The following is a 27,736-nucleotide window of genomic DNA, read 5'->3' as shown; positions in this document are numbered from 1 at the left end:
CAGAAATTACTCAGAAATCCCCACTTACAAAACAGGACACAGGAAGAGTGGGTTTTTTTAGGACACCCAGGACAGCCTGGCACAACCATAGCTCTGTCAAAATATGTGTCCCTCTGTGGGCATAGAAACACTTCTGCATGGATGAGTGAAATGACCTGCCATGTTCCAAATAAGCACCAGCTGCAATTTTCTCCATATTTTTAAAATTACATGTGGCTCTCAAGAGCCTGGCAAATTTTCAACACAGCCCCTAGCCTAGTGCAATTTAAGTGTCCTTAATCCAAATGGTATAAAAGACAACAGTTACAGAAACTCTGAAAATAAAGGATGATGTTGGGTTGATGGCTTTCTAAATATCTCTTAAAATCCTGGGTATGCTTTCTGTAGACTTTTATTTTCAGGCAAAACTTTAAAAGCCTGAGCTGCCATCGCTTTCCAGAGGAGCTAGCTGAAAGACTATATTTAGAAGATCTTGTCAAAAAAGTTTCCTTTAAATCAGGCTGCTTAGTCCTACCTATGAAAAGATGTCATTTTTTACTCATTTGCTTTACTTCTAGCTATTTCCATATGTACACATTTTTTAAAAGAGAGAGATGACAGAGCTACCTCCTAAACTTAAATTAAGCCATCATAAAAAGCCTGCAGAGAAAATGCCAGCTTTGTGACTAGTAAAAACCAACATCGTATTTTCCTGGCACAGTGCAAATGACTGATCCAGTGGTTGTTATCTTTGAAAAATGCTCAAACTATGAAATTCTTGGTTGGTTGGCAGTTACCAAAAACTTGTGGGTTGAATCTGGCTTATGTGATTTGGGCACTGCTTAGCATCTGTCATGAGAAAGCCTTAGGCTGAGTTTTCCTTTTTTAGCGAAATGCCATGGAACTGAAAGAAAACCTGAAAGCACAAGGAAGAAGCACGTGAACAGAACAGCAAAGATACTACTAGTGAAGTTCTTCAAGTGTCTTTAACCATCACAAATTAATATGATCCTGTCTTCTTGGGGATGATTAGATGACCTCTTTCTGTAAGCCTTTTCCAGCTCTTACATCTATGATTCATCTCTCTTGGGCACAACATAAAACCAGTATGGTGATCATCCATCATCGTTAAAAATCTCATTGCAGTTTTTCAAAAAAAGCAAAGGAGTTTGTTCTAGCCAAAATTCCAATTTGTAATTACTGTACACTGCATATCTAAAAAACTCCCCTTGGTTTGAATCACAGAAGCCTTACTCTAGAATATGTTCTAATTAGAGGACACAACCTTCATTCTTCACTTTTTTGAAGACTGCACAGTCACCTACCCAAAGTGGATATAAAATCCTATTTACACACATTCTATGTAGTCCTACTTGGTAAAGCATCATACAAGAAACTGTGCAGGAGAAAAATAAGCATTAAATGTGGGGCAAGCCATGGGAGTGTAGGAACAAGGGCAGAAAAACCTCTAGCACACTTCCTTCTGTTGCAAAGTTAAGAACATCCATGGTGAGTATGGGGCACAGACCTCCCAGGAGTTCTCGCCCTATCCTGGTCCCTCATGGATATCAGCTTTTTTCCACCTTCCTTGAGCAGAATTTGGTCAGAAAGGTCTCTCAGGCATTAAACACACTATTCAAAATGACATTATCTATAGAAGCATTTCCCTTGCGATTTTTTAATGGAAGTGATTTTTTTTTTCCCCCCACAGAAATTATATTCTCACAGAAAATTCTGGTTCATACTCTAGAAAAATTTCAAAAAGAAAATGTAGGGCTTGTTCTCAGAATGACCAGTACTCTAGTCTTCAAGGGCTTGTTGTGAGAGATGAAGGAGCAACTTTTGCTACATGCCACCCAAACCTGAGAGGTGGTGACCCTCAGCTGCAGCCCTAATGCTGCTGGCAGCTATGGAAAGGAATTTTCAGCCACTGCAGCCCACTGTGACAGCAGAGTGAAGTCCACTGCTGCTCCCACAGCCAGTGAATTAAAAAGCACAAACCCAGCCACATCTCCCGTGTGCTAAACAGGTGCATTTACTCAGTTTTTAATTATTACCATATTTCCTCTGTGTTGTTGTTAATGAACCAGCACAGGTTGGGGTCCAGTGCTTTACATTCTGTACAGACAGTATTTCTGTTTCAGGGAATTCCCAAGGATGAAACTGTTGGTGTCTGGGCACTTGTGCCAGGGGAATACCACACAGTGCTTCCCTGGTGCCCACTGTCCTGGCAGTCACAGACAGGAGATTGTGCTGGGCATGTCCATGTCCTGATAAACCATTCCTAAGGCCACATCTAAGGACATTAACTCAGTGATAGTAAGGTGATAATACGGTTATCAGCCATAGTACAGATAATTTCATAACACAGCGTCCAGTACAGGTTCTAACCTCAAAGACTCCTCAAAAAACCAAAATTCCTAGGAAACAGGACCTGTAATAAAGCTATAAAGTCTGCTAAATCCTAAGACCAAACTGCTGCTGTAGAGGGTCAACAAAATTTACATAACCTTCACTGGACTGGCACACTCTCAAAAGACATTTCTGGTCTTTAATTTAACAACAAAATATGGAAAACCCCATGCATATAAAATGATTTTGGACAAAAAAAAAAAATCCCACCAAACTAAAATACAAATTAAAATGGAAAATATCCATCATAGTCAGGGTTTAGTTTAGGTAGCATAACTTTCTAAATTGTAAAAATATTATAATTGCCATATTTCATCCAGGTATGTCTGTGGAGGTACCCTCATCCCATGTACTCTCCTCTTCACACTGAGACATTCTAGCTTGATTTAATATACTTTATAAACCTGTCTGATTGGCAAATTTCAACATATGTCTTCCATATGAGTTAGAGCAGTTTCCTGAGGCACTACTAGATTTTCTATCTGTGTGCAAGAGCAAACCTGACAGTCATTGTTCTCTATCAGGTATATGTGTAGTTAATAGCAGAAAGACAAATCAAAAGGGGATATTGAATTTTTGACAGTGTGTTTACCTCATACTAACAGAATGAAATTAATAAAAAAACTATTTAGGTTCTATATGAAAAAAAAAAAAAACGCCAAACCCTCTCTTGAGAAAAATAATATCTTGTATTAAGTTTTGGAAATTAAGGAAAGACTTTTGATTATGGCACCTGGACTTGTAACACAGGGTCTCAGTTTCTAGTTTCTGTACAAACTTCTTTTGGGACTTCAGGCAAGTTCCCTCACTCAGTAAAATGGGACAAGGCCTGTCACTCATTATTTGTCTGTACAGTTGACTTACTCTGTAACATCATAGGGGTGAGGTCTATTTCTTGCTACATGTTGGAAAAATGACCAGCACAAAATGGCTTTGCTTTCTCTTGGCACCTCTGAGCACTCTGACATAAATAAGGAATAATCCCCATGTATTTAAAGCTGCTTGGTAGAAAAAGAAAAAAAATTGGCTGACAGGGACAAGATGGTAATAAAAAAAAATTTAAAAAAATTCTGAGGCAGGAAAGGTAGAGTTCATAGCTGGGAACAGGCAGCAGATTCCTGGGATCTTTCCATCCTGGCAGATCCCTTTTCCTCAATCCCTCACCAAGGGTCTATGGTATCACCTGCCCCTATTTCAGCCAATGGACCCAATTGTCTGCTGCTGTTTCCTCTGCTGGTGGTCACCATGGGAGAGGTGTGAAAGGGCACAAAGAAGCTAATTCCATAAGCCCTATTCTCCCATGGTGTAAATCTTGGATCCTGAAAAAAATGCATGCAAGGTTTTTCCTGCAGATAGAAAGCAGATTTCAACACTGGAGAATCTAATTCAACCTTGCCGTATTCCTAAGCAAATGGACAACTCAGACTAGCCCAAAGCTCAAGGGACTGCACGAGGCAGCTTTTCATCAACACCTCTGGCCATCACATCACCACACTTCAAATTCAAGGTCTGCAAAAGCTTCCACTTCATAAACCTCTATCAGGTTCTTCACATCATACCAAACTGCAAGTGACAGAGAGACCGAAGTGGAGAGGGAGGGAGGAGAACTAATGCACTAAGGAAATCAAATGCTGGGCACAACTGACATAAGCACTAAATATTTACCTCCATTTAAAAACTTTGGCTATTTTCCTTTTCAGTCCTATCAAATCACCTTCCTAATCACACACGCTTGTTATTTCTCCCCAAGGGCATGAACTCAGCTTGTAAAACACGTACTTGAGGAAAAGCAAAGTGTTGCTGGTGTGACATGAATTGCTGTGGAAATGCTGCTCAGGGTCTGGCCCAAAGGTAAGCTCGAGCCAAGGGCTCACGGCAATACTGCAGGCATGAGTCTGAAGATCACTCCATTTTTTTTTTCACTCATTTCCTAAAACACGAGATTTCTAATGAAAATCTCAGCTCAGCTGCTTTTATCTGAGCCTGAGATAAGCCAACTGAAATAAAAGGACTATTTTTTAAATTTCTATTACATTATTTTTGCAAGGAAATTGTTTTAGCAGAAGCCATGCAAATGCTGAACCTTTTGCAAGCTGTGAAGATCCACAGGAACTGAAGAAGTTTTCTCCCATGACTGTTGCATTGTTTTACACAAGAAAGGACAACAGGAGGTCAAAAGCAATCCAGGAACAGGAGCCTTTGGCCAACTTTGTGTGCTGAGGACTAGGAAATCCCAATACAATTTGCTCTGTATTATACAGAGTAATACAGATTCTTTTCAGTGTCCCAAATCCTGTTCCACCTCCTCAACAGTGGCACATAGTCTCTAGAGTAAGAAAAAGTTGCTTTAAAATATTTCACCCTGGCTAAAGTGTTATACCAGGTTTCCTTTCACCATTTAAAGCTCACTGAAAAAAAAAAGCCACAACCTCGCTGCAAAGACAAAATTCAGAAAAAAGCCTTTGAATTGTCTCACATTGAAGATAGAAAGAAGCAGAAATAAACTGCTTTGTCTCAAGAATTAGACATAGAAATTCAAATTTTAACTACTTTAAAATAGTCTTCCGTAGTTTAAGTGTGACCCTGCACTAATGACGTTCTTAGAAACCTCATTAAAGAACTGCAAAGTATTATTGTGGCAGCATTAATAGCTCCATTGTTGTAGCATAAATAACTGTGTGAAATAATTCCAGATGTAATGCAGATGGAAAGGAAGAGGGTGCCTCACACTCCTTCAGAACTGTATCTTTAGATGGCTCTCTCCAGCTGAAATTTCCCATTCTGTGTCCCAGCAGTGAAGGTCTGCAGTGCCTTACACACTGGAAATGCTAAAAACGAAGCCCACAATGAATAATAGCGCTTTTGTTTCAAACATTCCCATGGTTTCTTTGGAGATCTCTCTCCCCCCTCACAGATTCTATATTTTGCTGACTTTTCCTTATATTTAAACGTCAGCAGTGAGGAATTGGCAACAATTGTGGGACAATTGCTTCTTCTTATCTCCCTCTTGCTGGGAAAAAAAAAAAAAAAAAGAGAGATAAAAAAGAATTTAAAAAAATAGCCTGTGTTAAGTGGTGAAACTTAAACTTCAAGCTGCACATTTTTGGAAAGCATGAATCACAGAATCATAGGATGGACTGGATTGAAGGAGACCTTAAGGAGCAACTGCATCTATTCCTATTCAGCCCCCCCAACATCCTCTGTGGGCACAGAAAAGTCATGGCCAGAGAAAAATCAGGTTTCTGCTCTGGAGGGGGGACACCCTGGTTAGATGTCCCTCCTTCCTCTGCGAGTGGTCAGAGAAGATCCTTCATCTCCACGATGAACAAGGGACTTGGATCAGCACAAAGGGAGAAGAAGGGATGAGCACCAACAGACTCAGACCTGGGAGCCAGAGTAGCAGGAATAATTCACTGCACAGAAGAGGAAAAGCTGGCACAGGGATCTCTGCCACCTTAGATTCCATGGGTAGGAATTTGATCCCTTTCTAATCTTTCACACAAAACTTCCTGGCACAAACTGTCTGGCTTATTCACTTTCCTGACTTATTCTCTTCCATCTTTCTAATGCCAATGAAAGCCCAAGAGTCCCAAGAAACAGCTTTGCCATTGCTTTAACATGAGCACGCTGCTCGCACACAGGAATGAGAATTTAGCCTGGAGACATAAACCCAAATATACAGCTGTGTATGGTATGCTGAAAACTAACCCAGCACAGAGAGCTGCTTTTATGGGCAGGATTTGTTTTTCCAAATGGGATTTATTTAAAAGAAAATTGAATGGTTATAAAGAGCTCACTCTAACAATAACACAGAAAATGAATCCAGTGTTCGCTGCCGGCTTTGCTTCACAGTGCAATCCAGACAGAGAAATCTTCTTTAGAGGGTCCTGCTAGCAATGACCTGCCCCGAAGAGCAACCCTTGGGGAAACAGCTGGCTAAAAACTGGGACTTTGCTAATGAGTGAAATAAAGGCAGGAATTTCACTGGGGGAGGGTGCTGCAATGACAGTGTGAGGAAGTGACTATGTGAACACCCTGTTTCAATGTTTCAGTAAACCTTTTTCATACCAATAGCACGGCAAGGCTCTAGGAGACACATAGGACTTCGCTCTCCAGGAAACTGTTGGCACATTCCCCATTTCACCATCTTCATAAGGGCCAGGACTCCTTCAATCCAAAGGTGTCTTAGCTTCCCTTGGTGTTCCAGCCAGTATAAAACCTGCTTTTCCCACTGCAGGACGATGTGCTGTTGCTTCCTTTGTCCTGGCTGTCTCCTTCAGTATGTGTCCCAACAGGCCACTACACCCAGTCACAGCAGCTTATCTGACTGACTGAGGAACAGAAACAAAAATGGTTCAGAGCTGTGCCAGAGAAAACTGGACTGCTAAACTGGACACCAAGGAGGGTTTCTCTACCAACAGGGTGGTCAAACACTGGAACTGGCTTCCCAGAGAGGAGGCCAGTGCCCAAACCTGCCAATGTTCTAAGAGATGCTCTCAACAGTATTTTAGCTTTTGGTCAGCCCTGAATTGGTCAGGCACTTGGACCAGATTGTTGGTGTAGGTCCCTTCCAATCAAAGTAGCCTATTCTATTCTGAAAATATTTAGCCATGACCATTAATGCTTCTGATTCTACTTGCTTCAGAATTCCAAATCTATTTCAGTGACTAATTAGAGAGATCATCTGATGTCTGTCATCTGGGGCACATCAAAGACCATCCTTCTCCAATTAGGCACCGGTCTTCATCCAGTCCTGTCCAGGACAGTGAGCCATGCACTGTTGCACAGATGTTTTCAAGTCACAAAGCAGAGCGAGTGTGGGGACAGCTTTTACAGCACTTACTGGAAACCTATTAAGGTCATGATATTGAGAAAGAGCACAGTATGGCCTTCATATTTTAAGCTTTGGAAATATCAACCCCGGAGCTGAAAGATTATTTATACTGGAAGCTGACTACTAGGCAGCTGCCAGGGTAGAGCTAATCAAGGGACTGACTGGTTTATTAACCCTGACATATTCACCGGCCCATCGTCTCCCCCTGGCCTTCCATGGCTGCTTCACAGATAAACCAAGAAGTTCTGACGAAACACCACAAAACTAATTTTTTTTAACCTGTCCCAACTAAATCCATGCAGGGAAGATACAGCTGGTTATTTAGCTCTTATAGACAGAAACCTAGAAATGTGGATTAGTCCTGGGAGAACCTTTCCAGACTCTCCAAGAGCTTCAGCAGCTTTTCCTTCCTAGAGAGATTCCACCTTTCCAGTCTTCCCCACAGATGCTCTAGTTTTAATCCAAATTAGCTCCCAGCATATCCCATCACTGCTCAAGATGTCACTCACCTTTCAAGCACATTGGAGCATCCTTTCCTTCTCCTGCACTCCAAGTTCAACACTCAGCATCCACCCTGCACCTGAACTCGCAGCCTCCACTGCCTCTATCTCACATTACCAAAGCTCCATCTTTTCCCCAGCAAACCTTGAGGAAATATTAAAGGTGAGCCTGAAGCCCCATGCTAACACAAAATTTACCAGACTCCACTCTCCTTTATACATGCATATATATATATATATATTTATACTTACTATATGTATTTATTTTCACCTGCATAAGCTGACTGTCCTGCTGGCCCTGTTAGGAGAGGTTGAGACTGGATATTAGAAAAAATTTTTTCACCACAAGAGTGGTCAAGCACTGGAGCAGAGTTATTACTTGGACTCAATAGTCTTTTCCAACCTAGACACTTCTATGATTCCAGTTTGGAGAAAAGAAGGATGAGGAACAACTCATCACTCTCTACAGTTTCCTGAGGAGGGGAAGTGGAGAGGGAAGAGCTGAGCTCTTCTACCTGGTATCCAGTGCCAGGACATGTGGGAATGGATCCAAGCTGCACCAGGGGAAGTCTAGATTGAACACTGGGAAGCATTTCTTTACCCAGAGGTAAAGAACACTATTCCAAACACTGGAACAGACTTTCCAGAGTAGTGGTTAATGTCCTGAGCCTGTCAGTGCTTGAAACATTTGGACAATGCCCTTAGCAGCACACATTAACTTGGTCATCCCTGAATTCCTCAGATGATCATTGCAGGTCCCATGCAACCGAAATAATAAGTTCTATTATATCCTATTCCATTGTGGTACATTATGCAACATGAAAATTAAAGGAGATGTATGAATTATATGACAGAAGCAGATTTCTAAGACTGCTGTAGACAACTTTCAAGTTAATATTTCTTTTACGTTACATTGGTGCATTTGCTGAGAAATCCACTGTTACCCACTGCTAAGGAAATCCTGTCAAACAGCTACCAGTGTTAAAAAGAGGAATTTCCCTTACTTAACCTTTTGAGGAACAAGAGGTTAACAGAAAAGGTAAATTGTAAATCTTTCCAATTTAGAAAGTGGGACCATTTCAGCAATATTTTCAAGGAAATCTACAGCCAGTGTGTTCGCAGAATTAAAATGGAAAACCTGACACCTTTAATAATTTCCTGCCACTGTATAGCTGTCAGCATTGCATGGACTCTATCAACCCAAAAGTTAACTTTCAAGGTTAGGAAACCTTTGCATTCATATGCTTTTGGGTTGTTTTTGTACAGTTTTCTTCCCTCTGCAGCCCCAAGATACCTGGCTGAGGAAAGGCAGCACTGTGGGTTTTTTACACGTTCTTCCTTTCCCCATAAAGTAGGATGCAATAAAGATCTGAACAGGGGACTTTTGCACCGCTCCCATAGCTCAAATAAGTTTCCCTTCATGTCAAGTCATGAGACACAACTTTCACTGTGGCTGTGAAGAAGCAAAGTGTGGCTGCAATTAAATCCAGACGCCAAAACAAAAACCAGAGCCCCTCGAGGATGAACACAGTCCCTCTAGGGGTACACGTGTGCTGTATAGAAGGCCCAGGTAGAAAGCAATAACCAGTGGAATAAATGGTTAAATGGTCTGCTTAAATAAAAGAACCATGATTAAAATCCAGGTTTTTAACTCCTTGCCTTGTGTCCAACATGCTGTGCCACCCTTGTCCCTGGGGTAATGTGCTGACCATAATTCAAATTATGGAGGACTGAGGTGAAGTTACATTATGCTGGGTTCATACCACTCATGGATTCACACAGCTTTTACCAGCTTATCAGCCTAGATGAATTTCTATGAAAATTGAAAGTTCTCTATTTCTTGACCTCTTCTTCACATGTAAATCAAAGTCAAATCAGCATCACCAAGATCACAATGAGCATTGAGAGTCATCAGCAAGGAAAATGGTCAAACTAAAAAAAAAAAAAAAAAAGCTGTTTTTCTTCTCCAGAGGTGTTCTAGGGTATATTATCAGCTTATTTAATCACTGGGAAGATGTTCACATGCCCGTGTCTCAGCCAGAGATGCTCAGGACACCAGAGCACTACAAGTTATTATTTGATCACTTTTAATAACAAAGGCAGTCTAACATCATAAACACTACCCAAAAAGCACTCCAAAGCACATAAATCACTTAGAGGAGAAAAGCAGCAGATCTAAGAGGAAGGGAGCTCACAGGGAAGGAAGAGACTAAGACTATAGAAAAATGTTTCCATGGTGCTCTTAATTATTTTACCCCTACAATATGCTGCCTTTAAATTTTCTTTTTCACAACAGAGAGAGCATTTAAGACAGGAGCAGGCATTTGGTTCAGCTGTCCACTCTCAGCCCTGCAAAACCACAGGGCACTCTCTGTATTCCCACCTCCACCGTGCCGGGGAATGACATCAGCCCTGCTCCAGAGAGCTGCCGGGCCAACAAAAATAACTGTTACTGACCAAGAGCGCTGTTGCAAGGAATATTTTTGGAACTGTACTCTGCATTCCTCCGAGTCCCCTGCTTCCTAGTCCAAACATATCATGGCCTAAAAATTCCTCACATTTTCTATGCAGTGTTTCCTTTGGGCTCGCACAATGGGGCAGTTCTTCTGCTCAGCAGCACTAGTGTTCTGGAAAGGGAAGGGGGAAAAAAAAATGCTGCAGCACTAAATAACCCTAATGGCAACCACAAGGGCCACAGTGTTATTTTTAGGTCAGAAAAATGATGCAGAAGGAAACAGAGTCACCTCAGAGTTACCTTCCACTGGCCTTTAGTGAACAAAAGTCCAAAGAATTTGGTTATTTCTTCCATGTGGTGGTAAGGGGACTCACCTATCTTTGTGGTGAAGACACAGCTATTTAGTTGGGTTTTGCATGGAAGAAGGAGGCCAGGAGGATGTGGCATCTCCCTCTAACAGGACCTCCAGGACTGTGCCGAGGTAAGAGAGACCCAAAGCCTCCTCAGCTCCATGCTCAGCCTCCTCATCATGGCAAGAGGCACAAACCAACAGAGGCAAGTTCTAGGCTGTGTCCAGGCTGTGCAGCTGCCATCATCTTCCCAGAAGAAATATCCCAAGCATCCCACCCAAGTGACACTCACTCTATGATCCCTTCCACTCTCACATCTGTCAGTGTATTGGCATAAGGTCATTTTGGAAATGACCAAACAAAGGAACTGGACAGAATGTGTACAACTACAAATATTCCAGCCTAGGCCAAGCGTTGGAAAAAAACTTTTATTCTTTCTTCATATGCATTTCTACAATTTCCTTTTTTCCTTCACTGGAAGAATGCAATTTTCCTTATTATCAAGGTAGAAGTCATGGCTGATCTTGCAGGGAGAAATTATATCTACCTTCCAGTCCATGTTCTTCTCCAGCCCCGTCACAAGGACCACAATTTGCCCAGTCTTAGAACAAATTTCTATTTGAACAGAAACAGTCTACGAAACAACATGTGCCTCACTGGCCAATACTTTGCTTCCTTTTTTAGCTGCCCAGATAAGAAAAACAATGCAGAGAAAAAACTAATAGAAGGCATAAAGAGGCCACTTATTCTACCAATGTTCTGCACAAGGTTTAGAAACCTCCTCTACCTTTTAACACCTCTTACTCCACCAGTCCTTGATCAACTTTATCTCTTCAGACTCCAAAGGCTGGAACTTGCCTTAATCTCCCCATGCATAGTTGGGCCTGGAAGCATGTGTATTTTAAATATAATTGTTTTAAATAATTTTTAAAGGTATTTGAATTCACTGCACATTCACACTTGTCATGAAACTGTTTTCAAACACAGGGAGAGTAAAGCAAATTCACTCTTTGGGGTGTTATAACTGAGAGAAGAGGAATGGGCTGGGGAAATTAGTATTTAGGTGGAACTAATTATCAACAGCTAAAAGTTAAATGACAATGTAACCCACAGCCCCCTTGTGGGATATTCTAAAATGGCTGTGTACGTCTGAAACAATTCAAGGACTTTCATTATCTGCTTGGCCTACCATTTTCACAGCTCAGATAAATCAGTATTTTCTACCACAACATGGAGCTTGGTGCCCTGCAGAATAATTCTCCAGCCATACAGTCCACAGATACAGAAGCACACAAAATATGATCTCTTTTACTAGGCTAATAAAAATCAGAAAGCGTACTGTATAAATTTATAGACCTCAAAAATTGAAAGATTAATGCCATTTTTTTCCCTAGGGAAACCAAAGTGCTGAGTTGATGCTTTTATAAAGCTGAATGACTGGGTAAAAGGTGGGAAGAAGAATCCATTGATTGTCAGATTGGTGAAAGTGGGAAGATGCTGAATACTGGAAATCTGCTGCAAAGGAAGACGTGTGTTTGTTGTGACTGGTTTCCATTTATGTTATTTGCAACTAATTTAGTCCCAAATTCATTAGCTGATTTCTATGTTTCTGACAAATGAACAAACAAAATCCCTGGATTTGTAGAGTGGAGGGAGACTTCCATAACCTTGTCAAGTCTGGGGGAAACAGAGAGAGAAGTATTGAGACAAAGCTCCTCAAGTGAGATTAATTTAAGCAATCTGAAGTATTCTGCACAGGAGAGGCAGGGGGTCACACAACCAGTTTAGCCCAGGTTAGTGAGATGAGGAATTCATTCCCACAGTCTAGTGGAAAAAACCAGTGGGGGTCTTCAGCCCAGCTTTAGTCCTAGTTTCAGTGCTAAAAGACAGAACAAATTGATCTGGCTCATGACTTTGACATTTGCTCTGCTATCAGCATCAGCTCTATCTGATAGGATGACACTGCTTAAGCTGTGGTAGCCAGAGGAAATCCAATGCTAAGGAAATGGACATTCATTTAATGTTTATCTAGGATCAGCTCCACCAATGAATTCCAGATGTTGGCTTTAATTGTTGCATTCTGGTATGTTTAAGCAGCAGGAGTTTGTAAGGCCGATTTGTAAATCAATCTGGCAGACTCATACTGAATCCATCTCTGCCAGCTTTTCTAAGTCAGGGGATGCTCTTAAAATGTTAAGTATTTAATGTGTCTGCAATGCAAAAAGGAGGAAAGATTAAAAAAAAAAAAAAAATCCCTCCCCTAATGTATTCTTCTTTTGCTCCTTCTATCCTTCATTTCCTTCCCGTAAAACTGCAAGACTTGCCATTCCCATCAAATGAGTCCAATGAATTTCCAGATGAGTCCTAAAGTGAAGGAGGGCAGGTATCAGGATGCAGTCCTGCAACATGGGTGGGGCACCCTGTTCATCATTTACATACATTCCTCTGAGTAACTCCACCAATTTCCCACCACAGCCAATGGCAACTGCATGCATGGACTACATCCAACAGCAGTGTTCCTGATATTTGAGCCTGCAGTTGTCATAAACTGGAAAAAAAAAATGTATTATTGCAACCTTGGGACTGTCGCAGTTCTCAGCTTCCGTATTCTTTTAGCTTGTGTTTAACTGTTACATCCCATATTGAGGGGGGAGTACAGAAATGGCTTTCCTGTTCTGAATCCCAAAGCATCGTATGAGCTCTGAGTCAGACACCAGCAAACCTAGCAAAGGTTTTGTTCTCAGCTCGACTTTACACATCAGCTGAATGTGCTGGACCATTGTTAGGGATTACTCATTGCCACAGCCAACTTACCAGTCAGGCCTTGCTTACAGGAGAGAAAACCATTCTAAAAAATAGCTTTTAAGTACCATGTCCCTTCTGACTAGGGCAGACACTATAGCTCATTAAAATTGCTTTTGAAACCAGTTTTCTCAATTTCCTTTCAAAACACCTGCTTCTGAGAAAGCACCTCAGTATTCAACACATGTGAACCCTACTTACATTTTCCCAGGAATGTGTGCTTAGTACACATGTTTTTCAAGAAGTGACACTGGATGGTTAGGTAAGGTTTCAAAAGCTTTCAGCAATGGCAATATTCATTCCATGGAAGTTCATGGGAATTCTTCAAAAGGGGCTGACTCAGCTTCGGCTGACTGCTTTTGAAAAACTCCCCTTTATCTGCTATCTTTGATGGTCCCAGAGATAAAATGCTGAAAGTTCAGTTTACCATCCTCCTTTAACACTACAAGCCTCTAAGTGGGGTCCACTTCTCCCCTCAGTAAGAGCATGAAAAGCGTTTCACTCATGGCCCAAGTCATACTATATTTGAAGAGAGGCAGGAGAAAAGCAGTGGCTAAAAATCCACCAACTACTCTGAGCAGAGACCAAAGTATCAGCAAAGAGCTGGCACTATCATCTCCCCTTAGCCATGGTTTAGCATTTGAGGCTAGAGAAAAAAATCCCACTGCATTACAATAGCAGATGCCCCAAAATAGGTAGGGTGAAGTAAACAGTCTTGAAAATACCTTCCAAGTCCATGGGGCCATAAACAAGCAAAGCCCAAAAGCAATGCCATCCCCAAAAGTGAAATCATTATCATTGCACATCCTGCAGAGTGCCGGGGCGGCACCAGGTGTCATGTCACATCTGCAGTATAAAAAGCAAGTCAGAACTCCATATGGGAATAAACAAACTGATTATTTCTCCACAGGAAACAGGCTCCCTGTACCAAGTATCGTAAAAGCTGGTACAGAGCTCCAGGGAGACAGTTGTCAGTAAACTAGTCTAAAAAAAGATTACAGCAGAACTAACAGGAATGACATGCAGGCATCTTGTTGACTTTTATTCCTCATGTCTGCAACTATTTCTGTGGTCCATAGAATATAAGAAAAAATTAATAGATTTGGCCCAAAACACAGCAGAGTACTTTGTCCAAATACGAGGTGGAAAGGATCTAGTGAAACTTTTTAAAGAGTTTCTCCTTCAGGATATGCCAAGGATATGACATGGCTTTGGAGCAACAGAGGTGCTGTCACAGCATCTGCAGTATTCCCTCCCTTGCTGAAGATAATGAAGGGTGGCAAAAATGTAATTTGTGAGCAGCCCAGTGTGCAGCCCATCCTCCTGATAAGTGTCGAGCTTTGAACACAGGCAGGGCCAAAAGTTCTGAAGAAAAGCTAATGCATGTCAAACAAACAAATAGCAATAAACACATACAAGTCATGACTTGTGTATTTAAGATTTAACAAGCTAATTCATAGTTGAATATGTCCATGATGCAGCTTTTGCCAAGAACAAGGGTAAAATGTATCCAAATCATTCCTTGTGATACACACAAGGAGATACACACAAGTGCTGACACTACTGAGGATGTTCAGTTGCCAAATTCCTCCCTCAAGCAATTCTATGCATCTACCCCTGAAAGATGGTGTTCTTTTGTCTGTTTATCATGGCAAGGTCTCAAGGGGCCACCACAAAATTCTCCGCAATTATCCAAGGACAGAGCACCCAGAAAACAACATCATCTTTTTGAAGGTCACACAGACATGTTTTTACAATGGTCTTGGTTAAAGTTTCTCAGACACCTCCCTAGAGGCTCTGAAAACCATCCCAGAGGAAAAGGAGGTGATGGAGCCCCTACAGAGGAGGCCAGTGTGATCAAGACACAGTTCCTGTGCCAGGAGCATGCTCAGCACCTTGCTTGCATTTCAAATTAAAGATCTAGACCAGCTTCTCAAAATTCACCATCAATATTTTCACTTCCCAGAAATGAAGGCTGCTGCATCTTCCAAACCTCCCAGAGGGAAAGGTATTGACAAAACCACAATCAAACCAAAGCAGCTCACAAGAGATTGGCTGACACAACCCTCTTGATGCTGTTGCCACAACTTTCTCCTGAGCTGGAGTTTCTCCTGCCAAAGCACATGCCAGGGCTACCAAGAGGAGCTGCAGTAGGCTTGCAGTTGTCAGGAGATACTGCAAACAGAGCACAAACACTGGGCTGTGCTGGCAATTGGGGAGGCGTCGTTCTTCTCCTCCATGAGATTCCTGGGATTGTTCAGCAGGGAATCCCAGCCTGCATCTGAAGTGGATCCAGGTCTCCCAGTTACCTACCAGTGACCAAGGAGGACTGCCACCAGTTCTCCTCTCTCCTGCAAGCTGCACATTCAGCAAAGGTGAGACAAAGATCCTTGTCTACTTCGGCATAAAGGTCATCGTAATTGTTTCCAGTTTGAAAAAACCCAACACAAAACCAACACGCCAAGTCACATCCCTTCTCTTTAAGAAGAGAAGCATTCAATATTGGACTAAAGAAAACTCAGTGAAGAATTTGGTGGTGATACTTTTCCAAATCAAAATAGTTTTGCAATGGAGGATCCTATGCCAAATATTTCAAAGCCTTTTGTTGACAGTCAAGCAGAAAACAGAAGACTCAACTCAATAGTTCAAATGACCTGACAACATTTTTCAGGGAAACAATGAACTGGAAGAAAAAAAAAAAAGCAATGAAAATCCTATGTATAATTTCAATCATGTGATAAATTTAGGCTTAGTGGTTTGGCTGGCATGAAGAGATCAGAAAACCATCCATATTCTGCATTTTTTGCCCTATAACCCAACAACCTTCAGTGTGTCCGTAAGAACTTTATATACACACACAGGAACAAACATATCTGAAGCAAGATCAAAGAAAAGAAGAAAAAAAAGAAGAAAAGAAGAAAAGAAGAAGAAAAGAAGAAAATAAATGATCCAGTGCCTTTGTTGCACTGGATCATTTCAATGGAAAATAAAATAATTTGTTTCTCTCTAATTTACATGAAATATTTTCTGTACAAGCCTGTTAATGTTTTAGCTTGATATTAAACAACAGCATTGTTTTCACTGTTTGTCTCCCTATTGTTCTGCCACTTGCAGTAATTTAAAACAACCCAGAAAAATCACAGACAGATGCATTGTGGAGAGGACAGATGTGCTGACCTACACGGCCCTTTAACAGCTACACCTGCAAAGTGTGTTTATGTTCTTTGCTTTTTGCTGCATATTAAAAGAAAGTTTTCTTTAAAACATTATCTCGAGGGCTCCAAAATACATAATGGGAGTAGAAAGTGAAGGGATAAATTCTCTTATATGATTCTTCTTACTCCTTATTTCTACCCTCTTTTCCTTGGCTTCGGTGCAAGGAACGGGTTCCATCCCGCCAGAGCAACCAGAATAAAACTGACATTTTATGAGTGGAAACAGTCCAAGGATGGAGGCTTATGCTCTTAACAGCCTGACATCTCAACCTCCGAAAGCAGCAGTGGTGCTGCTTCCAGTGGCTGCAGAACACCTTAAAAAGCAGCACAAACTGACAATGAAAATAAACTACAGTTGCCGCACTGCTGGAGTCTGGCAGCCCTTAACAAATACAGCAGCGTCTGGGTGTTAAAATACATAAATCTGTCATCATTACCAGGCTAAGGGGTCGTCATTCTATTCTCAAAATAAAAGAACTGTGCATAATCAGTAGGGCAGGGAGTTCAGAACAAAGTATGCCTTTTACAAACTCTCAACTGCTGATAGATGGATGTTTGCAAGGGACTTAATGTCTTTAACAGGGTACGTTTATGAAGGAGTGTAGGTTTCAGAACTCCTGGGATTAGTACTTTTTTTTCCTCTTCTTTTCCAATTTTATTGCCAAGAAGTGTATAATGTAAACACTCAGGTCTTCTGACTATGAAACCCACATTATTATAAAGAAGGAAGAATCAAAGCTTTCTAACACAATGATATTATTCACCAAGGACAACACAGAATATGTTCTTCCTCTCATCGAACAAAAATAAACTGGATTTTAAAATAGGTCTGTACACTAATTTTCAGCAGTTTTGTTGATTTTTATTTTCCTTTTTTCATCTTTTTCTTAATGTGGATGCCAAAGACAGCACAGGAAAAGCAGAGAACCAGACCCTACAGGAATGTAAAAATACAGCTCCTGAGCAACCATACATTTTAACAGGCAACATACCTACATGCATGGATCAAGAGGCAGCATGTGAGCAATTGGTGCTGTGTACGTGCACTTACACATAAAAATGCAGTCTCCAAAAACAACATTTAAGCTACACGTTATAAACTGGTCCAACTTGGCACTGTTCACTCTATAATAAATATTTTTCACTGTGCTTTAATTTACAAGTGTGCCTTTTGGGTATTTCTGAGTTAACTGATACGAAAGGGAAAATTTGGCTAAAACTCCACTATCTGTGGTATTTACTGTGCAAACTGAGGACAGCAGAGCTGCGTGGTGGCACAAGGGAATGGGGCACAGTGCTTTGGCACAGACCTCATGGAGACACAGTGCCCATGAAGCTCAATTCAGCTTCAGTGGTTCTCTGAGTCCAGTGAGGCCATGCTAAATCCTTCACTCCCAGCTTTCAGCAGGTAGCAGAGGGAGGAGCACAACTTCCAAGGAAAAACTGTTGGGAATAGGGGAGGACAGCAGTAATTGCAGGGAAGTTGTAGAAAGATTCTGCTACTTGTAGAAGATAAGTCATCTTGGATGCTTGGCAAGGTGGTAGATATCTCAAAGCTGCTAATGCCCAGGCTTGCAATTAGCTTGATTTACTTCTCATTACTTGCGACACTAGTAATTAAAAGACTCCTAACTACCATTCTGCAGTCATAGCAAACCTTGACTGGGAATCTAGACCAGCTTTGGAAAGCCTGGCTTCCACACACATACAGATCACCAGCTTGGAGCAGGGACTGCCTCGGCCTTACTCAGGAACACAGCTATTTCTCAGCATTGTGGATATGCAGATGTGGACAAATCTCCGGCTGAGCACATCAGCACTGCACTGTCAACAGAGAAATTCCACCCACTGCCCATATGGAGGACTGCACCCAGACAGCTCTGATTAATAAAGTCAGAGGCAAGAGATGTTTTTAGCCTCAGACAAACTGACGAGAAAAACCCAACATGAGCACCACAAACTCGCTGTGATCAGAGGCTCCTTCTATTAATATCGTTTAACACAAGGAAGCCATAAATTGCTCAGATCAAACACGGTTTTAATGTCAGCCTGCCTGGTATTGTGTGTTGCTTTCATTCCCAAACAATATTCATGCAGCAAGCAGAGCTGCAGCTTGCTATTTGCACGGGTATAGCAGCCACTACACACTCCAAAGCATCTGCAAAGGATTGTGGGCTAAATGCATCCATATGTCCTGCATGCCTGGGATTTACACTGGCTGCAGCTCTGGTTTGCCACAGTCTGCCACAGGATGGAGTATGGGGGGAAATTATATATCCATACATATATGTATGAATTTCATGCTTACATCCATGGAAAAAAAAAACCTTTTCATTTCCTTTAAATTGTGAACAGGTGTTGTCACCTTCTTAACTTGGCTTCTATGTTACAGCTTCACAAAAGGAAAAAAGAGATCTACCCGAAACAGTGAAGCTTTTGTTAGCCAGAACATGATGTATTGATAAGCATACTGTAAAGTTTGTTATAAAATCAAATGAAACTAATAAAACCAAACAAAGATCTTGTAAAAACTGTGGACATTATACAGCATTAGCACTGAGCTACATAATAGATCTGGACTTGGAAGAAACAAAACTGCTGCCCAGTTGTGGTATTTTCCAGACTTTTTCACCCGTTCACCAAGACCATCAGTCAAACCACTCAGTGTTACATTTTTGATCAGTCATTTTTAGGATAGTTACAGCTAACACTGGCACTCACATCATCACCTCTTTATGGAGCAAGCTTTTCAAGAACAAATTGTCATGGGCTGTTGTGACATCAGTCTAGTGCAGCACTCATCAAAATGATGATAACTAGGGAGATTGTTTCCCTGTAGCAATCCAGCAATAGTCACACCTTTCCATTTTGGCATATTTCTTTCTCCTCCTTTCCTCTCCCAGGACAGTGGACATTTTACAGGACTCAACATGCTTTATATATTGGACAGGGAGTTTGCTGGACTCTGAGTTGGATCTCTCAAATGAGGAAGAAGTGAAAAACCCCTGAAATTCAGGGGATAGGAACACTGATCATTTTTAGGTTTCTTTTCACATGCTTGTGCTGCCCCTGAGCAGCACCAAGTTTGGTCAGGGTGTGTGTCTTTATGCCTACGCTAATAAACATTGAGAAGGAAGAGCCCTTGCTTGGGTGAGGGCATCATTAGTCAAGGATGAGTCACTTCCAGTGGAAAAGGAGCTTCACTTCCAAGTGAACAGCTTTTAGCTATGAGCTTGCACCAAAACATGAAAATACTCGCAGTTCACTGACTCCTCTACTCACTGGATCCATTCATGCCCATTTCCAGTCTCTTCCCACAGGCTGGCATGCAGCATTCCCTCACCTGGCAACACCAGTAAGGCAACTCTCGTTAAGAACCAAACCCCTACCTACACCTCCACAGAGGGTGACACGGTGGCACCTCATCACATGTTGACAAGAAGTCCTTGTGCAATGATTCCAGTGGCTGGGCCTTGGGAAGGCTCCCCTCTTCTGCCCAGCTCCCAAAGGCCCAAACCATTCTGAGCTTTAATTAGCAACACAACCATTACTATGCATCAGTGGCTATGGCCAGATCCTCATCTGGTGTTAATCACCCTGCGTGTGCACAGGAGGCCACCAACGTAGATCCAGCTGCTGGATTGGGCCTTAACAAATTAAACACGAACTTTGTAACTGTTTATTGTCACAAGGAACTCTTCATTTCCATATAACAACTGACTAATCATCATTAGCCAAGATTATATGTCCTGTGATTGTGTTAATGGTCCCACACTGGATGGACTGCCCTTTGCACTTCATGTTGAAGTAAATGCACTAAAGACATTTTGCTAACTCCATAACATGAGCAGCACAGGCTACACCACCTTGTTCTTAAATGCAAAAGCTGCATATTTTCCCCCTTTATTTTTGAAGTGTTGATTCATTTTGATTTTTGCTTAGCATTAGCAGACCCTTGGAGCACACATTGCTGACTCAGGGTTGATTCACATCTTCTTCTGAGCACATCTCTCTCTGGTCCCCAGAGTTTCTTAAGAGGCCAAAACCCAAACATAAATGAATTTGTCATGCTTTTCCAAGATGGCTGGTGGCACCTGACTCTGGGCTAGAAATGTTTTCTCAGCTTTTGCACTGTAAATGAGTTCTGAGACACGGATTGATGACTTCATTGCAGAAGTGTAATGCAAACCATGTTTTACTGTACTTGATTTTTTTTCACACAGTATTTTCTACTACTACAAGCAGAAAAAAGAATGTAAGAATAAATATCCATTCAGACAAGGCCATGAATTTTTTCAGGATACTTATGCTGACTGTTTAAAAAAAATGGTTATTTTAATGCAAATTTTTCACACATGCTTGTTATCAAAGAGAGCTGTCTTTGGACAAGCTGTAAAAAAGCATAAAATAGCAGTTGGCTCAGCAGGAAAAAGCTACTTTAAAGATAAATCATCTGATGTCAGGGCAGATTCTTGAAGCAATCAATTGCAATAGACAGACAGCAGACATTTAACAGCAGACTTGATTTGTCTGAAAGTGAGATGTAGCTCAAATTCTGAGCAGTGGTTTAGAAACAAAAAACCCCAAAGAACAAAATAAACAACTGCAGCAGCCAGAGATATAGGGCAAGAAAAATAAATTCAGGAGAAGCTGTTTCTTGGACTCAGATGTTGATTATTTTTTGTGTTGAGATGCACCCAAGCAAGATGAGTCCTTGGCAGTTTACAAACACCAAGTGAAGCAAGAAGCTGACAGTCCCAAACCCAGCTCTTGTTGCTGCCTTTTTTTTCCTTTGCTACAGAAAGCAGTAAGAAACATGGATGCAGATGTGAAAATAGAGACAGTTTGATCTTTCATCACCTGGTTGAGCAACTAATGCAAGAAGTATTTACTGGCAGCACCTGTAGCAATAGCCCCACATGTTGTAATGCTGGCACACCTTGCAGGATTTGGCCTACAACACTTCTGCAAGTGAAAAGTCCTCTGTGTTGTGTATCACTGAAAGAGGTCATTATGTTACAGCATAAATATTTACCTATAGTCTTTCCTACAGCTGTTCACAAACAATTTTCCCTTCAGAGAATGTCCAGACTCCTGGAACTCGGGATAGTGTTTATTATTGCAGAGAGAGCAGTAATGGAGGTCCTCCAGCATTTCCATGTTAGAATACTTTGTTTTCTCAGTTATTTTTGAGTTGGGAAAAGCTCACCCATTGAGGCTAAGTTTTCCCAGGGAGGGCCTGATGGCTGGAGTGTGGCTCCATGTGTGCAAATTCAGTTTGGCCAAGCTGGCCAAACTCGACGGAGGCATCAGTTACACCACCACCTGCTATTTTTTTTCTGCAGAACATGCCTCCCTTCAGCACACAAGGTGGACAGTTTTCAAATAAGGAGTAGCTATTCAGCACTTTCTTTCTTCCTCTTTGGCCTTAAGTTTCCTTTTTGAGCACATTGGCAAGGAATTTTTTAATTATGCAATAAAGAAACCGCAGGCTTCAACCAACCATCTATAAATTAAATAAAGTTACTTTTCACACCTTTAGAATTAATTCAGTTGAGGAAAAAAAGATAAGATTTGATTGGCATCATTGTAAATATAATTTTGGGGGAAGCAGAGCACATTTGTTTTGATGAGCCACACAAAATTCTCAAAAATAAAGAACCATTGTACTTAATAACTGCAATGTAATTAAATACTGATTAAAGTTCCTCTTCCAGCATTTGTAAATCCGTCTGCAGTGTAATTGGCATCCCAAATCTTGTGGTGAGCCACAAAAACTATTAAGGATAGCTAAGAGAGGAAATTATAGTTTTGACTTATATTGGTAATCTGCTTTTACTGGCTTACATTTCATGCAGGGCTGTATTGGAGCAGGATTCCTTGGATCTCTGTGATCCAGGCCCTGCAGTCTGAGAAGATGGGGAAATAAGCAAGGTAGAAACCAATTGCTACCACCTGGATTGGCAAAGCCTTTGTTTGAGAATGAAGATCAAAACCCTAGAATAGGAGAAGATTCACTTCCAAAAGAGCAGCTAGGAAGATGCAAGATTAGGAGGAAAAGACTTTAGTATGTGTTATGAAGTAGGAATAGTCTTTTAAGGAGAGATTTAAGAGGTTTAGACTCAACTCTGAGCTTCAGCTCCTATTTTATGTGGTCTTGGCCTAATCACCTGGTCTCTCTTTATCTCCATTACCATCTGTAAAATCACTGTAATCCTTCTCATCTGCACTTTCAGACTGAGAGGTTCTCCAACCAGGCAAGCTGCAGTCCTGTCTCCAGACATGCAGAGGCACACCTAAGTCTGCTCTGCTCATGCACTGAGCTGGCTGGCTGCAAGCAAGATGTGTCCTGAAGCCACAAAGGGACATTCAAACAGTCTTACAGCTGAATTATTACATCTCACAGAGTCCAGCCAGGGAGCTCATCTCTGCTGTGTCTGCTGGACCCGCCACTGTTGGAGGATCCACTGACCTTTTTATTCCTTTGTACAATGTCCTAGATTTTTGCTGGTCTTCTTTACTATTATGGAATACAGTGGCTAGTAAAAGTTAAGATTAGTAAGAGTTACATAGCAGTGAAAGCAGGCAAAGAGGTTGGATACCACTGAATTTAGTCACAGCTGTCTGTAGGATTTGGGTAAACCATCACCTTATTCTGCAGCAGCCTCCATGTAAATAACACAGGGGTGACAGTTCCTCACTTGCCAGTGGTGTGGCAGAGCTCAGAGTTATACAGCATAACTCCAAAACCTTTCAATCAGCTACTGAATATTTTCCAGATATCATTGATTAAATTTCCAGAATGCTCTCATGTCAATATGAATTATATTCTTTTAAGTCCTATTTCATGAATCATTTAATGCTGCTCTAGATCTAATATCTTAACCACCTTGCTCATGTCTGACACCTGTGTGTTTTACATGTTTGGTGTTAGCAGTAAAGCTGGAATAAGAGGGGTTTTTCTCCTTTGAAGGACTGGGAAAATAGAGAAGCCATATGGTTCAAAAAGCCTAATGAAGTTTTGTGCTTTCCAGAGCAAACAAAATAGCTCCATCAATTTGATCTTCGTCATCAAACTGACATGCAGTTGGTTTTAAAACACTGCCTCCTTCTTGAAAACCAACAAGGAATTGATTTTCTCTCAACCAAAAGTATTTTCACCAAGACGAACACGAGCATCTGGTCATTGCATTAAATGTCTGGGTCCTTTGAAAGAGTAAGTCAGTGATACCTTGTGTTTACTTGCAGAGCTTGACAGGAAAGACACAAGGGGAACATTTGTTTTCAGGGGAAACCACTCCAGTGAAAAGCAATCGGTTTGAAACGCTACATGAACACAACTGTACCACTAGAGACAGGGGACATAAGTAATCCATCAAAAATGGTCTGAGCAACAAGAATGTACAAGGGCACACTCTGAGATGAGGAAAGAAGTGCAAAATAGTATAAAAAATACTGGGTTTAGCCAGTATTTACAACAAGGATGCATGGAAAGGAAAGCCCATATGTCTGACACAGATTTAGGTTAAAGTTACCCTTTTCTTGGCACTCAGGGATCAATATTTGTTTGCATAGGGCTCAATCTCACACCCACAGAGGCCAGTGGGAGCTTGCCATTTCCTTCCATAGATGCCTGATGAGGCTCTCAATAACTAGTGTTTCTGCCCAGGGCTTTTCAGTGCCAAATATAATGAATACTATTGTTCTTAACACAATTATATTTGATAATCCAATTTCCCAACTGAGCAACTGAATTGGAGTTTTTGTCCCAATCTTTCCTGAATTCTAGTCCAACATTTACCCTGTGCCTCCTGGCTTTTTGTTTTCATTTGCTTCTGTTGTGCTACCAAGAATAGGCAGAGCCTTCTTTGACTTACAGATACCTTGATGCCTCTACCCTGGAATAATGAGATCTGGCTTGAGCTTTACAGAAGATAGAGGATGACACAAGAGATCAAAGACCTTGGCAACTTCCACGTACTGCAAAAACATAAGCTGAACTGAAGCAGTCTCCTATAGCATTCATTTCTCCACAGCAAGGAGTCTGGAAAGCACTTACATAAGGACTTGTAGAGACACAACTCTATCAGACTATTTCCACTTCATCATGTTTGTTCAGTGTAGCACAGAGAAATGGATGAATGTGGCTAAGAAAGAGTTGAACAAGGAAAACCAAATCCTCAAACTATGTAAACTATAAAATTACTTTTGCAGTTCTATCCCACTGATTCTACAGGAGTCACCATAGAGTTTCCCTCACAGAAGCGTCTCTTTCCAGATAAGATATTTACATTCTGGTCCCTTTCTTATACTGGCTGTGCAGCAAAGTGCATTCTCCAAGAATCACCCTGCTATCAGGTGATAATCCTCCATCAAGCTGCACCAAGTGTCTGCTACATGCCCCGAGCCCACAGCAGTTTCCCCTCCTGCTGCAAACAGGAAAAAGGAGAAACAGAACAAAACCAGGCCAAGAGCCAACTGGTAGGCAACTGGAAGCTGCCCTAAACTCTGTTCTCACTCCCACCATCTCAGAGAGACAGAACTTTGTCGATCAGATGCTCAGGATTCTGATCTCAAGCTATCTGATCTCACCCCTTGCTTTGTAACCCTCCCCTTGGCTCCCTCAAGATCCTCTAACACACTTTTTTTTTGATTTTTACCCAGCCCTTTTCCCTCTCCCAGTCAAGCACCAATGAGCACATTTCTGTGGCAGCCTCTGCAGAGGAATCTCTGATTACCCAGAGAAATATCTTTGGAAGTCTTTGGGAATGCTCAACCCAACAAGTGGTCCCAAAATCTCATTGCTGGGCCAAGCAGGGCTTTTGAAAATGGTCAAAAGCACTGCCAGTGGACCCATGGTCACAGACAGCATCTGAAGCTTTTTTAATCCTGCCTCCATCAAGAAGATTTCTCAGGAGCTGAGCATCCCTGGGTTACATGCCAGCTCAAAGCTTTGTTTCAGCCCAGATATTATTATTCCTGAAGACACCATGCTTTACAACAGCTCAGCACACAGATCTCCCTGCTGTGTGTTTTCATATGGGTGCTCCAACATTTGTTTTGAGAGCTTTCCTGTTCCAACAGCAAACATAGAGATCAGTGTGACCTCTCCTTATCGCACAGCCTTTCCTGTGTGGAATTCATTGTGATCAGGACCCCAGTGGCTATTGCATCATTTCTGTTTATGTGTAACCTTTGGCACTCTGCAATCTTATCTGCCTGCAGCCGGCTGCAGCAGAAGATGCGCCGCAGCACAGCCAGCTCTGGCAATCCTCAAACAGTGGAAGGGGCCAGCTGAGAGTGGAGGTCAATGAATGATTAGCAAAGCAAATCTGCAATCACTGACAGCTACATGGAAATCAGCTCTCTCTGTGGCCCCAGAGCAGGTGAGGCCTGGCTTCGCCCCAGCTCTACTCACCGATGACGATGAGGGTGTAGTTCACGTTGGTGCTGCCGAAGCCGTTGGTGGCTTTGCAGATGTAGGTCCCCGCATCTTCGCTCTCCACCTCCTTGATTTTCAGCCCTTGCTGGAGGATTCGGAACCTCGTCCAGCCGCTGTGGATGGTCCGTCCGTCCTTCATCCACATGGTGAGGGGCGGGGGGTCGCCTTCCACCGGGCACAGGAGCTTGATGGTCCTGCCCAGCCTCACGGACTGGCGGTGAATCACTTTATCAGAGATCCTTGGGGGGCCTAGGAAAGAACAGAGACAGGAACAGCTGTTATGACTTTTGCCAGTGACACAGCACTGATTCAAAGCCGAGTCATCAATCTGGCCTTTACACTGACTGCTACACAGAATAGAAGGTGTTTACCAAAAATCACTCACAACCAAGGCTGAAACTGTCAGCAATTACAGAGGGATACAGCAAGACCTGAAGCTGTAGCCTTGCAGCAGCAGCTCATGCTAACCCACCAGGGAAGCCTGGTTCTGAGGCTCTATTGCTGTTCCAAAATTTCCAGCCTTTTCCTGTCACAAGAAGGAGCCCAACACAAAAACTGTTCCGGTGTGTTTGGTAAAGAAACTGTAGTTGTTTTAAACTTAACACCTATCCTGAAGGCAAAATTAGTAACAGGAGTGGTACTTACAACTAAACACTGCCCCACACCCCCCAAATGTTTTAATTCTTTCATGTTGTATGTACAGTAATTCCCTTTAATAGTCAACAGATGGGCTTTATCTGAGACACATAAGCCTGCAGTTGTTGAACACATAACATTCATTGGGTAATGCTTCAATGAAAGACACAGCTTAGCCTGACACGTTAACATTGCTTATAATCCAAAAGAGGATATTTTAATAAATTTCCTTAGCAACCCTGATGGTTTGACCCATCTGATAAATATTTACTCTTTGTTAAAGGTGATAATTTCATACAAAAGAGAGTGTCCCTGGAATGTCAGAGTAAAAACACTGTTTACTACATGATAACAGGATGCACTTGGACAGGTCAACAATCAGAAAAAAGAAGTGGTAAAGACTCCAGCAGTGGGAATTCTCCCACAGCTGAATTCCAACTAAAATTCCTTCCCAAGACTCTAAAAAGTTGAGTCTTTTTCCTGCATCTGCCTTTTCTGCCTTTTCATTAATTGCACAAGTTCTCTACACAGATTGCAATAGCAGTGCTCTTCCCAGAATAGTCTATTAATGGGTGTGATAATAAGTGCCCTGTTCTTGCACAAGGACAAAATGTTTTGCTAAGGATTGCTGATGCTGAGTTGCACCCAAAACCCACAAGATATCTGTGGGATTTGGAACTGTTCCCTCATATTTTACTCCTGTTTCTAGTGTTTTACAGGATTGGACCCACAGGGGATAAACTACAGAGCTCATATTTGCACTTCCTCATGACTAATTCCTATTATTCCAAAGTCTGCCTGATTTTTTCTCAGCCTGACTAAGGGAGTACATACAGTCCAGCTCCCGAATGACTCCAGAGCTGCTGTTGCAGTTACTCATGTTGAATCGCACCCATGAATTTTGCAGCTTTGCTGGTGAAAAGAAATGCTGCTCAAGCTGAGAACAGAGTGGTGAACCAGCTTGAAACTTTTTAAAATGAGTTTAACTAAGAGGCTGGTTAAATCAATGTCTTAGACACAGTCAAATTCTGATGAACTCCTAATGCCCCAAAGTAAGGACCTTGAGAGCACTTATTCTGAAAAAGTCAGAGATAACAAAGATAACAAAGAA

The 27,736-nt window shown here is 41.7% G+C and overlaps 1 protein-coding gene across 4 annotated transcripts in view; it reads right to left on the bottom strand.

The window, feature by feature from the left end:
- The window catches only part of FGFRL1 (fibroblast growth factor receptor like 1), a 166,283-nt gene that overhangs the window by 58,562 nt on the left and 79,985 nt on the right, over nt 1-27,736 (bottom strand). For all 4 annotated transcript variants that reach the window (XM_030270521.4, XM_032747952.3, XM_032747950.3 and 1 more), the window contains exon 3: nt 25,966-26,238. In XM_030270521.4, the coding sequence (XP_030126381.2) occupies nt 25,966-26,238 (273 nt within the window). The remainder of the gene's footprint in view (nt 1-25,965; nt 26,239-27,736) is intronic.

Source organism: Taeniopygia guttata, chromosome 4, assembly GCF_048771995.1.
Source record: "Taeniopygia guttata chromosome 4, bTaeGut7.mat, whole genome shotgun sequence".
Lineage (NCBI taxonomy): Eukaryota > Metazoa > Chordata > Aves > Passeriformes > Estrildidae > Taeniopygia > Taeniopygia guttata.
Note: the sequence above shows the minus strand (reverse complement) of the source record. Positions and strands in the feature narration are given on the sequence as shown.